Source organism: Patagioenas fasciata, chromosome 3 (genome assembly GCF_037038585.1).
Source record: "Patagioenas fasciata isolate bPatFas1 chromosome 3, bPatFas1.hap1, whole genome shotgun sequence".
Lineage (NCBI taxonomy): Eukaryota > Metazoa > Chordata > Aves > Columbiformes > Columbidae > Patagioenas > Patagioenas fasciata.
The window spans coordinates 125345896-125357458 of NC_092522.1; the positions used below are offsets into that span (position 1 = coordinate 125345896).

The window sequence follows — 11563 nt, forward strand, 5'->3', positions numbered from 1 at the left end:
ACCGGCGGGACCGGCTCCGCAACCAACCCAGTGGCACCAACAAGCGCCCGCCGCTGTGGCTTTTAAAACACGGACCCCGAGGCGATTGCCATTTGAGACACAGCGCCGTGCGAAACCATGGTCTGTTTTTAAACCGCAAAGCCAGGGGAGAGCGCGAACGCAGTCCCCCACTACCACAAATTATGCAGTCGAGTTTCCCGCATTTGGGGAAATCGCAGGGGTCAGCACACCCGGAGTGCAAGGGATGAGCCTCGCCCTGGGAAAACCACCTGCTTGATCATGGTGTCTCCCCTGCCAGGTAAGTATGCCCTACACCCGCGCCCGCGCCGCCCCGCGCCGCCCCGCACACCCCCAGCACACGGACACCCCGCGACGAACCCGCGCACGCCCCACGCCACGCCCCGGACCGCGCCCCGCGTCTCACCCGCACGCGGCGCCCACGCGGCGCTCGCGAACGCCCGTGGGCGGTGTTGTCGTGGCGCGCGGAGCTCCCGTCATGCCGCGCGGGGACTGATCTGCATGGACACGCCCTACGCGCAACGCCCCGCCCCTTCCCGGTCGGAACGGCTCTGCCACCGGCGGCGCGAGTCGCGTGGCCCCGCCCCCACCCGCAAGGCAGCGCCACCAGGCGGCGGGGCGGAGCGCTCGCCGGCCCGCCCGTGCCCCCCGCGGCCGCGACGGTCGTGACAGCGTCACGGTCGCAGCTCCAGCACCGGCCACAGCGCCGGGAGACCCCGCCGTGCTCGGGCACCGTGGGGGGTGCACGGAGGGGTCAGCGGGATGGGCGGTGGGGGGAGCGGCCATGAGCGAGCCCCAGGGACAAGGCTGGGCCAGGGGAAGCCCCGTGGGAGCTGAGCGGCCGGAGGTGACAGAGACCAGGGGCAGGGAGCTGTGCACAGGGGACCTGGAGTGGCAGAGGCACTGGACGCTGCGTCACCCCAGGCTTTGGGGTCCCAGTGCCCAGGGAACGGCTGGAGAAGGGATGATGCCCCGGACAGGGACCAGGGCAGGGAACGCTGCAGCAGATGGGACACATCAGAGTCCCCGGCCCCAGTGGGACACACCGGGTGGGTCGCAGGAGCTGGCAGGGTCATCACAAGCCACAGTCAGTGACCTGTGCTCGGTCACGGTGGTGGCAGGGGAGCCTGAGGGCACAGAAAGGCAAAAGTGACCCCGTGCCACACGCAGCTGCCCCCAGCGCCGGAGCAGCCGAGCCCGACAGCGGCACCGGCACCTGCGAGGCCTCTGGGGAGTGTCAGCCGGGGCCCCGCCTCCGCCCGCAAGCCCCGCCCCAGCGGCCCTGCGCGCTCCCGGTTCGGGATTCCTGCGCGCTCCCGGTTCGGGGTTCCCGCGGGCTCCCGGTTCGGGTCTCCCGGGCGGTCTTGGTTCGGGGCTCCCGGGCGGGACGCAGCCGAACCGGGCGGTTGGGGCCGAGCCGGCACTTCCGGGCCGCTTCCCGGCTCGCTGCCCCTCCGCGTGTCCCGCGGTGCCGCTGTCACCGGCCCCAGCGGGACCCTCGGGCCTCCCGGGGACCCGTCCCGCAGCTCCGGGTGCGGTGCCGCGGCAGCCCCTGGGTCGGTGCTGCGTTGAGCTCCGCTCCGGCCGCCGTCCTGGCTCCTGGCCGGGGCTGCCCCTGTGGCTTTGACCCGTCGGTCCCGGCCGTGCCCAGCACCGCCCTGCGTCTGTCTTTGTCCCCGGGCACCCACCTCGCAGGTGCCGGTGCCGCTGTCGGGCTCGGCTACTCCGGCGCTGGGGGCAGCTGCGTGTGGCACGGGGTCACTTTTGCCTTTCTGTGCCCTCAGGCTCCCCTGCCACCACCGTGACCGAGCACAGGTCACTGACTGTGGCTTGTGATGACCCTGCCAGCTCCTGCGACCCACCCGGTGTGTCCCACTGGGGCCGGGGACTCTGATGTGTCCCATCTGCTGCAGCGTTCCCTGCCCTGGTCCCTGTCCGGGGCATCATCCCTTCTCCAGCCGTTCCCTGGGCACTGGGACCCCAAAGCCTGGGGTGACGCAGCGTCCAGTGCCTCTGCCACTCCAGGTCCCCTGTGCACAGCTCCCTGCCCCTGGTCTCTGTCACCTCCGGCCGCTCAGCTCCCACGGGGCTTCCCCTGGCCCAGCCTTGTCCCTGGGGCTCGCTCATGGCCGCTCCCCCCACCGCCCATCCCGCTGACCCCTCCGCGCACCCCCCGCGGTGCCCGAGCACGGCGGGGTCTCCCGGCGCTGTGGCCGGTGCTGGAGCTGCGACCGTGACGCTGTCACGACCGTCGCGGCCGCGGGGGGCACGGGCGGGCCGGCGAGCGCTCCGCCCCGCCGCCTGGTGGCGCTGCCTTGCGGGTGGGGGCGGGGCCACGCGACTCGCGCCGCCGGTGGCAGAGCCGTTCCGACCGGGAAGGGGCGGGGCGTTGCGCGTAGGGCGTGTCCATGCAGATCAGTCCCCGCGCGGCATGACGGGAGCTCCGCGCGCCACGACAACACCGCCCACGGGCGTTCGCGAGCGCCGCGTGGGCGCCGCGTGCGGGTGAGACGCGGGGCGCGGTCCGGGGCGTGGCGTGGGGCGTGCGCGGGTTCGTCGCGGGGTGTCCGTGTGCTGGGGGTGTGCGGGGCGGCGCGGGGCGGCGCGGGCGCGGGTGTAGGGCATACTTACCTGGCAGGGGAGACACCATGATCAAGCAGGTGGTTTTCCCAGGGCGAGGCTCATCCCTTGCACTCCGGGTGTGCTGACCCCTGCGATTTCCCCAAATGCGGGAAACTCGACTGCATAATTTGTGGTAGTGGGGGACTGCGTTCGCGCTCTCCCCTGGCAACTGTGGTTTAAAAACAGATGGCTGCTCTTGACTCGTGTCGTACTGTGGCTCTAGTCGTCTTCAGTTGTAGTGGGGTTGTAGTGTTTGATGGACGGGAAACACCGGTAGCGCCCTGGGGTGTGACGTTGGGGTCCCGAGCGCCGCGGTGCCCGCAGGAGCAGGGGTCGATCTGGGTGTTCGTGTTTCAACACCAGCAGCAGAACGTACAATACAATTCCGAAGCAAAAATCAACCAGCCCTTCCCTGCCTCCCAGCAGCTCCGCAATCTCCTCCCGTGGCAGCTCCTGTCCTCCAACAGGGGGTTTCCCTCACCTAGGGACCCCCAGATCCAGCACAGGGGTCCAGCGGGTCTGGCACCCACAATGCTCCTCCACCCCCTCCCCGGTCACCCCCCGGCGCAGGGACAGCCGGGCACTGCTCGCCATACCCAGCCCAGAGAGAGGGGCAAGACAACATTTTACCACACGAGTTTATTTTAAATAAAACTTAACACAGATGCAGGCTTTGCAATCGGAGTGACGGACCAGACAAGCGATGCGACGGGGAGATGACGGCCAGGACAGGTGCTGCGTGCCGCTCTCGGCAAACCCACCCCAGCGCCCCGCGGGGCGGGACACCTGGCTGGCCTGGGGGTTCCTTGGCGGCCGTGGGCGAGGGGAGGGGACCCACAGCGGGGACAGGGGCACCACTGTCCCCATGCCACAGCAGGGAGAGGCTCCCACTCCGGGATCCTCTGCCCCAACCTGTGGTGGCCAGGTCGCCCCCACTGCCTGCACCTGCCTGAGCGGGCAGGCGGCCGCGTCATCAGCCAGGCTGGGGTTTCTTTTGCATCTTCCCAGGAACCTGAAGCAAAACCTCCCTCCTCTGAGCTGCGTCCTCCCTGCCGCCACAGGCTGCCGGGCCAGCACCGGTCCCCATGCAGCGGTCCCAGGGCTCCAGCCCCAGTCCCCGGGCTCCAGGGCTGGCAGGGTGCAGGCAGCGCAGGCAGCACGCGAACACGCTCCATCCACCCCAGGAAAACACCCCGAGGACTCCGTCTTTCTTTCCCTCTCGCTCTCACACAGCGGGGCAGGCAGGGACACTGGGGCGGCCATGGCACTCACACCAGAGGGGACAACGGAAATAAATATGGGGTGCGGGTGGCGAGGGCCAGGCCCCTGGTGCGGTGGCCACAGCCTGTCCCCACCCCCTAGCCCCCGGCGCAGGTAGAGCCGTGCTCCTCGCTGGAGGGACATCTATTTATTATGGAGACTGTGGCTTCCACCGGCGCTGCTGGCCGCCAAGGCCGTGGGCTCGGCCGCCAGGAACCGTGATGGTGTGTGACAGTGCAGGGCGAGGCGCACAGGCTCAGACCTCGAATGTCTATGGAGGGGGAACGGCGCAGGGCGGCACGGGCGCAGGAGGTGCCGGGGCTAGTACTCGTCCTGGTCCTCTGGCTGCTGCTCCTCCAGCTCGTCGTCCTCTGGTGGGGCAAAGCCCTCCTGGCCAGGGGACACATGTGGCCGTCAGCCCCGGGGCCGCGTGGGGTGGCGGTCCCGCTCTCAACCCATCCCCACAGCCCCTCCTGGCACGGTGCAAGAACCTTGACAAAGCCCAATCTCAACCCAGGCACCCCAGAGAGTGATTGTAGCCAGAAGCCAGAGCAGCCTCGGGGATGGGGGCTCATCCCAGGAAGCAGGATGGGCCGGGGGTCCCGGGGGGCAGCGGTGCCCAGCCCTCACCTCTGTGGCGTAGAGGACGCTGATGATGCCAGCGATGATGGGGCTGTTCTCGTTCTCGTGCTCCTGGCAGATCAGCTCAATGTCCCGCAGTTTGCTGAAGTAGAAATCCCGCTCCTTCTCCAGCCCGTCCACTGTCAGCTTCAGGTCCATCAGCTGCGGGGGAGACGGAGCCTTCAGCCTGAGGCTGCCTGTGCCGGGGGGGCTCAGCACCATCCCCTCCCTCCCACACCGCGGCGTCCCCCGGCCCTGCGGCGGGCAGGGCTCCTGCCTACCTGCTGGTTGAGCTCCAGGATCTGCGCGTCGGCCTCGCTGCCCCCGTTGCGGGTGGCGGGGGAGTTTTTCCGGAGGATGCTGCTGGGCACGTTGCTGAGCCGGGCTGGGTTTGGCGTGTTTTTGGGGCCGGTGGGAGAGGTCCTCTGGGGCACTTGACAGCACACGGGGACCAACGGGTTAATGCCAGCCTGGGGGGCTGCCCATGTGGACCCCCCCACATCGTGCGGGGTGGCAGGGGCCAGGAGGCAGCAGCAGGCAGCAAGGGCAGGCAGAGCGCTCGGGGTTGCGCTGCCTTCAGCCTCCCCCCTGCCTCAGTCTCCCCCAGCAGATCTCACCCCCAGGCCCCCTAAGGGGTGCTTGTGGCCTGGCCAGGGCTTGCCACAGGACACGGGGATCCAGCCCTTGAGATAGCCCCGTGGGGCCGGCACAGGGAGCCCACGGTGCCCACAGTGCGGGGAGCAGCCCGGCTGCGCAGCGGCACGGCAGCCGTGGGGGGGCTGGGGGACAAACCACCCCAGAGCCAGGGGGAGCAGGCAGATGGGGGCAGCGCGCCCTGCCCAGCTCCCCGCGGGTCCCCCCGCCGTCCCCTCCGCCCCGCGTGTCCCTGCAGACCCGCTGGGCCCCCCCGGTCGCAGGCAGGCAGGCAGCAGAGCGGGGCGCAGGCAGGGGCGGGGGGACGCCCGGCCGCAGCCAGAGCGACGTGGGGTGCAGGAGGCCGGGCGGGAGGGCGGGGGCAGCGCTCGCCGGGGGACCCCGACATTACCTGCAGTGCCAATGGGTTTCTTGGGTTTGTTGAAGATGTGATCACCTGGGTTTGGGGGGGGCGTGACGTCCTGGCCCTGCCGCGCCAGCAGCGGGTTGTACTCCTTCCCGTCGTAGTTGGCGTCGAAGAACTTCTTAAACCACTGGATGAACTCGAAGTTGTCCTGGAACTTGCCCTTCACCAGCCTCTCCACCGCGATGATCTGGGGGGCACAGAGGGGTTGGGGGGCTGCCCCGCCGGCACGGCCCCCGCCCCTCTGCACGCCCCCCATGGACCTACTTTGTCCACTCCCATCTTCTTGAAGGCAGCCTGGAGCACCTTGAAGTTGTGGATGTACTCGTGCTCCAGCTTGGCCTGGAACTTCACCTTGCGCAGGTGGACGCAGCCGGGGAACAGCATGTCCATGAACTGGCAGTAGGCAGCGCCTGCGCCGGGCCCACACCGCGGCGTCACGGGGGGTGGTGGCACCGCGCCACCGTCCCCTCGCGTCCCCCCACCCTGGCACCCCGGCCCACCTGAGCAGAGCTGCTCGATCTTGGTGTAGTTGAGCTGGAGGGAGTCGTTGACCCAGGCGAGCATGTCATGGCGGCTCAGGTTCTCGCTGGTCACTGACGTCGAGTACACATTGACGGCCATGCCCCAGCTGTCGAGAGACAGATGTCACGCCGGTGCCACCACCACCACCCTCCGTGCCCCCCAGCCCAACCCCAGGGGTGGCAGGACTCGGGGTGCCCATCCCATCCAGGCTCCAGCACCAGGGACACCATGCCCAGGCTGCCATGGCACAGCCCACGGGACCCCAAACCCCGGCTGCACCCCCAGTGCGGTGAGAGCATGAGGGTCCCCAGGAGCCCCTGGTGTCCCACCTGGCAGGGGGCACGTCCCCAGGGGGCCACTGGAGCTGGACCCACTGCAGGATGCGGCTCAGGGCAGGGGGCCCGGGGGGCTGAGGCTCTGCCCCTGTGCCGGGGCACAGCTCCTTCCCGGTGCGTGGCCACGGGGCTCCCGGGGGCCAGCGCTGGCCCATAAGCAGCTTACAGCCCCCCCAGCCCTCGCTGGCGGCCTAATCTGCTGGGGCCAGGCTCGGGGTCCATGAGCGCAGGCTTAGAGGGGCAACATCTGCCAGCAGCCGCAACCCCCCCGCAGATGGCGGAGGCTCTGCCCTGGTACCGCGGAGCGGAGACCCCCAGCTGCAGCCACAGCACGGCAGCGCACCAGGGGTGCTGGGGGGGCACTGAGACACCCTCCAAACGCTTTGGAGAAGGCACCGGCCCCGCTGCAAGAGTGGGGTCCCTGTCCTGCTGCCTCCTCCCTGAGTGCGGGGTCCCCATCCCACCCGCTGTCCCAGAGCCTCCCCCCGTGCCCCCCCCCAGCAGCATTAATCCGCTTCCCCCTCCCCCGGGCTCAGGCCCAGCTGCCAGGCAGGGGCTGGGGGGGGCAGCCCCCTCCCACTCCCCATCCCTCTGTCACCCCCCCGTCCCCCGCCCGGTCCCGCTCTCCTGCTGCCGCAGCCCCGGGGCCGGCAGGGGGGGCAATGCCCGCACCCTGTGCCCGGGGGGAACACCCTGGGCAGCACCCCCTGTCCCCAGCCTGGGTGCAATGGGGGGGTGGCCGGGAGTGCTCCGCCCCGGGGTGCTGCTTGCGAAGGGGAAAGGTGCCCGTGGTCACAGCCCCCCTCACTTACAGCCTCGCTGCTGCCGTGACTCAGCACCGGGGACCGGCCGTGGCGCAGCCCGGGCCCCCCCGCGCTGGGACCCCGCACCCCGGCCCCTCCGGCTGCACGGTGCCGTGTCCCCGGCACACAGCGGGGGTTCAGCATTCTCAGCCGCCCTAGCACCTGGAAACGAGGCCCCTGCGGCCACCAGCAGCCCCGGGCCGCCGGCACGGTGTGACGGGCACCGGCCGCTCCGCGTTGAAGGCCAAAGGCACCCATCGTGCCGGCCGCGGCACCCTCCAACAGCCAAACGCCGCCCGGTGCGGGCAGCGGTGCGGGCAGAGGAGCGGGCAGGGGAGCGGGCAGAGGTACGGGCAGGGGTACGGGCAGGGGAGCGGGCAGGGGAGCGGGCAGGGCAGCGGGCAGGGCAGCGGGCAGGGAGGAAGGCAGGGCAGCGGGCAGGGGTCCCCCCCTCCGGCACCCCGAGCTGAGTCATGCGCGGCGCAGCGCCAGAGCCCCGCGCACTGCGGTGCGGCCGCCGCGGTGCAGCCGGAGAGCGGCGGCGCTTGCCCGCGGGCGGAGCGGGCGGGAGGCGGGGGGGCTGCAGCGGGCAGGGGGCTGCCTGCCCACCCCGGCCAGCAGCCGCCAGCCGGCTGACCCCCCCACCGCCGGCCTTTCCTGAAATAGCCGGGAGCAGCTGCCAGCGCCCTGCGCACACGGCGGAGCCGGAGCCTCCTGGCAGGACCCGGGGGGCAGGTCTTGCCCCGCTTGAGTGGGGGGCTGCGCGGTGCCCAGGCCGGGCACACGGCTCTCCTGCCTCTCCCGGCACTTGCCATGGGAGAACGGACCATGGGGCACACGCCACTGCCACGCACGGGACCAGGCACACGCTGCCGGCACCGTGCTGGGCACAGCCCCACACACGATCCCCCCCGCACAGCCCCGCACTGCAGGACCCCCCGCACAGCCCCACACACGATCCCCCCCGCACAGCCCCGCACTGCAGGACCCCCCGCACAGCCCCACACACGATCCCCCCCGCACAGCCCCGCACTGCCGGACCCCCCGCACAGCCCCACACACGATCCCCCCCGCACAGCCCCGCACTGCCGGACCCCCCGCACAGCCCCACACACGATCCCCCCCGCACAACCCCGCACTGCAGGACCCCCCCCACACCGCAGCCAGGCAGGCAACGCACCCGCAATCCCTCGCACCCGGGGTCTCCACCGCGCGCCCCGGCAGGCTGCTGGCCTTGGTGCCCCGCGCCTCGGCACCGCCACGGCTTCCCCTTTGCCAAAGCGAGCCCAGGCCCGTGCCGGCAGCCGCAGGGACAGGTTTCACAGTGAGATGACTTGGGTGCCACCATGCCAGCCGCTCCCTGGCGTGCTGCCGCCAGCCGCGCCCCGACTCTGGTACACATCACCATGCACCCTGACCCCGCTCCAGCACGTGGCACCGCCGAGCACCAGCACATCCCGGCCCTGGGCAGCCGGCGGTGAGACAGGGCAGCTGCGAGGGGACGCTCACCAGGGCACGCGGTGCCACCCAGCTCGTTTCCACCCTCTGAAACACCACGCGGGGTTCAAAGCCCTGCACCGCAGTGCCGAGCACGCCCCGGCTAATGACAGGGACGGGAGTGGCGGTGGAGCCCTATGGCCAGGGCAGGGCCGGCCCCTCTGCCCACGGTGACGGACGCGCCCAGGGCAGGAGCCTCCGGCCCAGCCGGTTTGGACGCTGCCTCTGCCACCAGCCTTTTTCCCCGATTCCCAGCAAGCTGTGGGGAGAGGAGTTGTCCTGGCGCGGGGCTCAGCACACGGCCGGGCGAGCGCTGTCTGGCTCTGCAGGCACCGGGTCCCCAGGGAGCCGCGGCGAGCTCGGGCAATGCGGCTGCTGCCCTTGAGGCTGGCTGTGCCTCTGCCGTGCAGGCAGCGGCGGTGCAGGGGGCGTGGGGGTCTGGCGCTGAGCCCCTGCCATGCAAGGGACCCCCCCGTGCCGGGGGCGCAGGGCGCCCGGCCAGCCGTGCCGCGGGACGCTTACCGCTGCATTTTAATTGTCCTGCCGCCAAGCTGCTAATCGAGGCCCAACGGGGAACAAAGCGCTGGGGCGCGTGTCCCTGCCCTGTCCCGCCGGCGCTGCCGCGGCACTGAGGGTCGTCCAGCCCGGCTCCTGGCGCTGATGGCGGGCACCAGCGTCCCACGCCGCAGCCCTCGCCGGGCCGGCGCGCTCTGGCCAAACAAAGCGGGAGGAGAAGGAGGCCGGCAGCTGCGCCGGACGTGTTTGCTCAGCACCGGGGCGACGGTGCCAGCGCCGGCTGCCAAGGCCAGGCACCGGCTTCACGGCGCTGCGGCTGCCCGCCGAGACCACGGGTCAGTGCCGGCCCCTCGCTGCCTGCGCCGGCCCGGCAACACCGCTGTGCCGCGGCGATCTGGGCTGCTGCGACTCGCAGCTTCTATTTTGGGAGCCGTCCCGGTGGCTTCTCAAGTGACAAATACACGAGGGGGGCGGCAGACAACCTGGCAGGGGCTGAGCGCGGCGCGGAGCCGCTGCGGTGCTGCCTGGCTGAGCTGGCAGCATCACCCAGGTGCTGGCAGGGGTGGCCACTTGTCCCCATCCCCCCGGCCATCGCAGCTGTCCCCTCAGTGCCATGTGCCCTGACCCCAAGGCGCATCTCTACGCCACGCCACACTGGAGCCCACGCGTGGCAGACGGGTTTGCCTGGGCCAGGCAGCACCCAGCTCCTCGCTGGGTCCATCCCCTGGCACCTTTTTCCCGGCTCTTTAGCAGGTGGCAGAGCCCGTCCCGGCCTGTGGCAAGGGCAACCGGCCGGGGAGCTCACAACACCCAGCTGCAGCGTTCGGCACAGCCACGGCACCTGGGCACACAGTGCCCGGCTGATGGGGACGCAGGGGACCACAGGCAGGGTGGCCCGGCCTCGTAGGCTCTCGCTAACCTAAATAACTTGAAACAGCAGCGGCAGGAGCATGTGCAGAGTGCGGTGCTGCCAGCAGTGTCTCCCACCGCGCCTGCTCCCCCCTCGCCGACATCCTTATCCTGCACAGCCTCCCTGAAATATTAATGCCGGTGCCTTTTGATGATACAAATTGGGTGGTGGTTGGAGCCTGCGTAGGGAGAGCCGCTCCCTGGCACCCCCCAGCCGGACCCCCACGCTGGCCGGTGCGTGCCGCGGCAGAGCGTCCCCCGGCTGGGCAGCCCCTCGCTGGCCGGGCCCTGCCAGGACAGGCCACACTGAGCTGGCCACGCCAGCGCTGCTCGCCAAGAGCTGTCCCAACCCCTCCCCACCCGTGCGTTGGGTGGGAGCCACCGCGGAGGCACACGACACCCCCGGGGACCCCAGCGGCACCGGGCGGTGAGAAGGTCACCAGCAGGAGATGGAGCTGGATGTCCCCTGGGGAAAGGTGGGGACAGAGCCCCGGGAAGGAAACTGTCCCCCCACCCTGACATGCACCCGTATGGGGACCATTCGGTGCTGCCGCCCTGCTCGCCCAGGGCTGCCCGTGGCACCGTGCCGTGCCGGGCCGTGCCGTGTCGTGCCGCCACGGGGACAAGGGATAGGAGCGCGTGCCGCTGAGGCGGGTCACCGAGCCCGCCCGGGAGCACCGCCCCGCAGCGCCACATCCCCGCCCGCGGCTCTCCGCGGGTGGTGCCCGGTAACCGGCGTTGCGCGGTGCCGAGCAGCCCCGCCGGTACCGGGACTACAGCTCCCGGCGTGCCGTGCCGTGCCGCGCCGGGGCCCTGCGGGAGGCGCAGCCGGGGCGCAGGGGCGGCCGCCGCTGAGTCAGGCCGGACCCGCCGCCCCCGGCACCGCGGGACCCCCGGCCCGGCCGCTCCCGCATCCCCCGGCCACCCCGGCCAAGGCCGCGCCATCCGCGGGGCCCCGGCTGGCAGGGCCGCTCCATCCCCGGGCCCGCACACCTGTCACGGCCGCTCCGGGCGGACACCCCCACCCCGCCACGGCCGCTCCATCACCCGAGGCCCCGGCAGCTCCCCCGCCCGGTCCCGGGGGGCGGCGCCAGCCGGTGCCGGGATGCGGGCGATGGCGGCGGCCCGGTTCGGCCCGGTCCCGCCCCTCCCCGCCGCGCGGTGCCGGTCATCACTCACCGCGCTCGGGCCGCGGCCGCTCCGGCCGCCGCTCCGCACCCTCCGCACCGCGCCGGGCTCGCCGGGACCGGGCCGGGACCGCACGGGCCGCCCGCGCATGCGCCGCCGCCGCTGTCCCCGCGGGCGGGACCGGCCCCTGCGACGCCCCGCCCCCGCCGCCATGGCAACGGGGCTGGTCACGCCCCCTCTCGTCGCCCTGGCAACGCCGGCCGCGGCCCCGC

The 11563-nt window shown here is 71.8% G+C and overlaps 1 protein-coding gene and 2 non-coding genes across 5 annotated transcripts; 1 reads left to right on the forward strand and 2 right to left on the reverse strand.

Annotated features, from left to right (window-relative positions):
• Window positions 1-142: 142 nt before the first annotated feature.
• On the reverse strand, window positions 143-306 carry LOC136100699 (U1 spliceosomal RNA). Its single transcript, XR_010651236.2, has one exon. It is a non-coding gene; the product is annotated as a U1 spliceosomal RNA (small nuclear RNA).
• Window positions 307-2641: 2335 nt separating this feature from the next.
• On the forward strand, window positions 2642-2805 carry LOC139827791 (U1 spliceosomal RNA). The gene has a single exon (XR_011738746.1). It is a non-coding gene; the product is annotated as a U1 spliceosomal RNA (small nuclear RNA).
• A 459-nt stretch (window positions 2806-3264) lies between these two features.
• On the reverse strand, window positions 3265-11466 carry MAPRE3 (microtubule associated protein RP/EB family member 3). Of its 3 annotated transcripts, none has more exons than XM_065833721.2 (7): window positions 11343-11466; window positions 6082-6209; window positions 5846-5991; window positions 5567-5768; window positions 4803-4954; window positions 4531-4683; window positions 3265-4290 (listed from the first exon to the last, which is right to left on the reverse strand). In XM_065833721.2, exons 2-7 carry the CDS (start codon window positions 6200-6202, stop codon window positions 4222-4224), a joined length of 843 nt encoding a protein of 280 aa, XP_065689793.1. In that variant the 5' UTR covers window positions 6203-6209; window positions 11343-11466; the 3' UTR covers window positions 3265-4221. The 3 variants fall into 3 exon arrangements, with proteins under 3 accessions (XP_065689793.1, XP_065689792.1, XP_065689794.1); XM_065833720.2 differs by lacking the exon at window positions 11343-11466 and adding an exon at window positions 9261-9397; XM_065833722.2 differs by lacking the exon at window positions 11343-11466 and adding an exon at window positions 9261-9394 and having other exon boundaries at window positions 5612-5768.
• Between the last annotated feature and the right edge of the window lie 97 nt (window positions 11467-11563).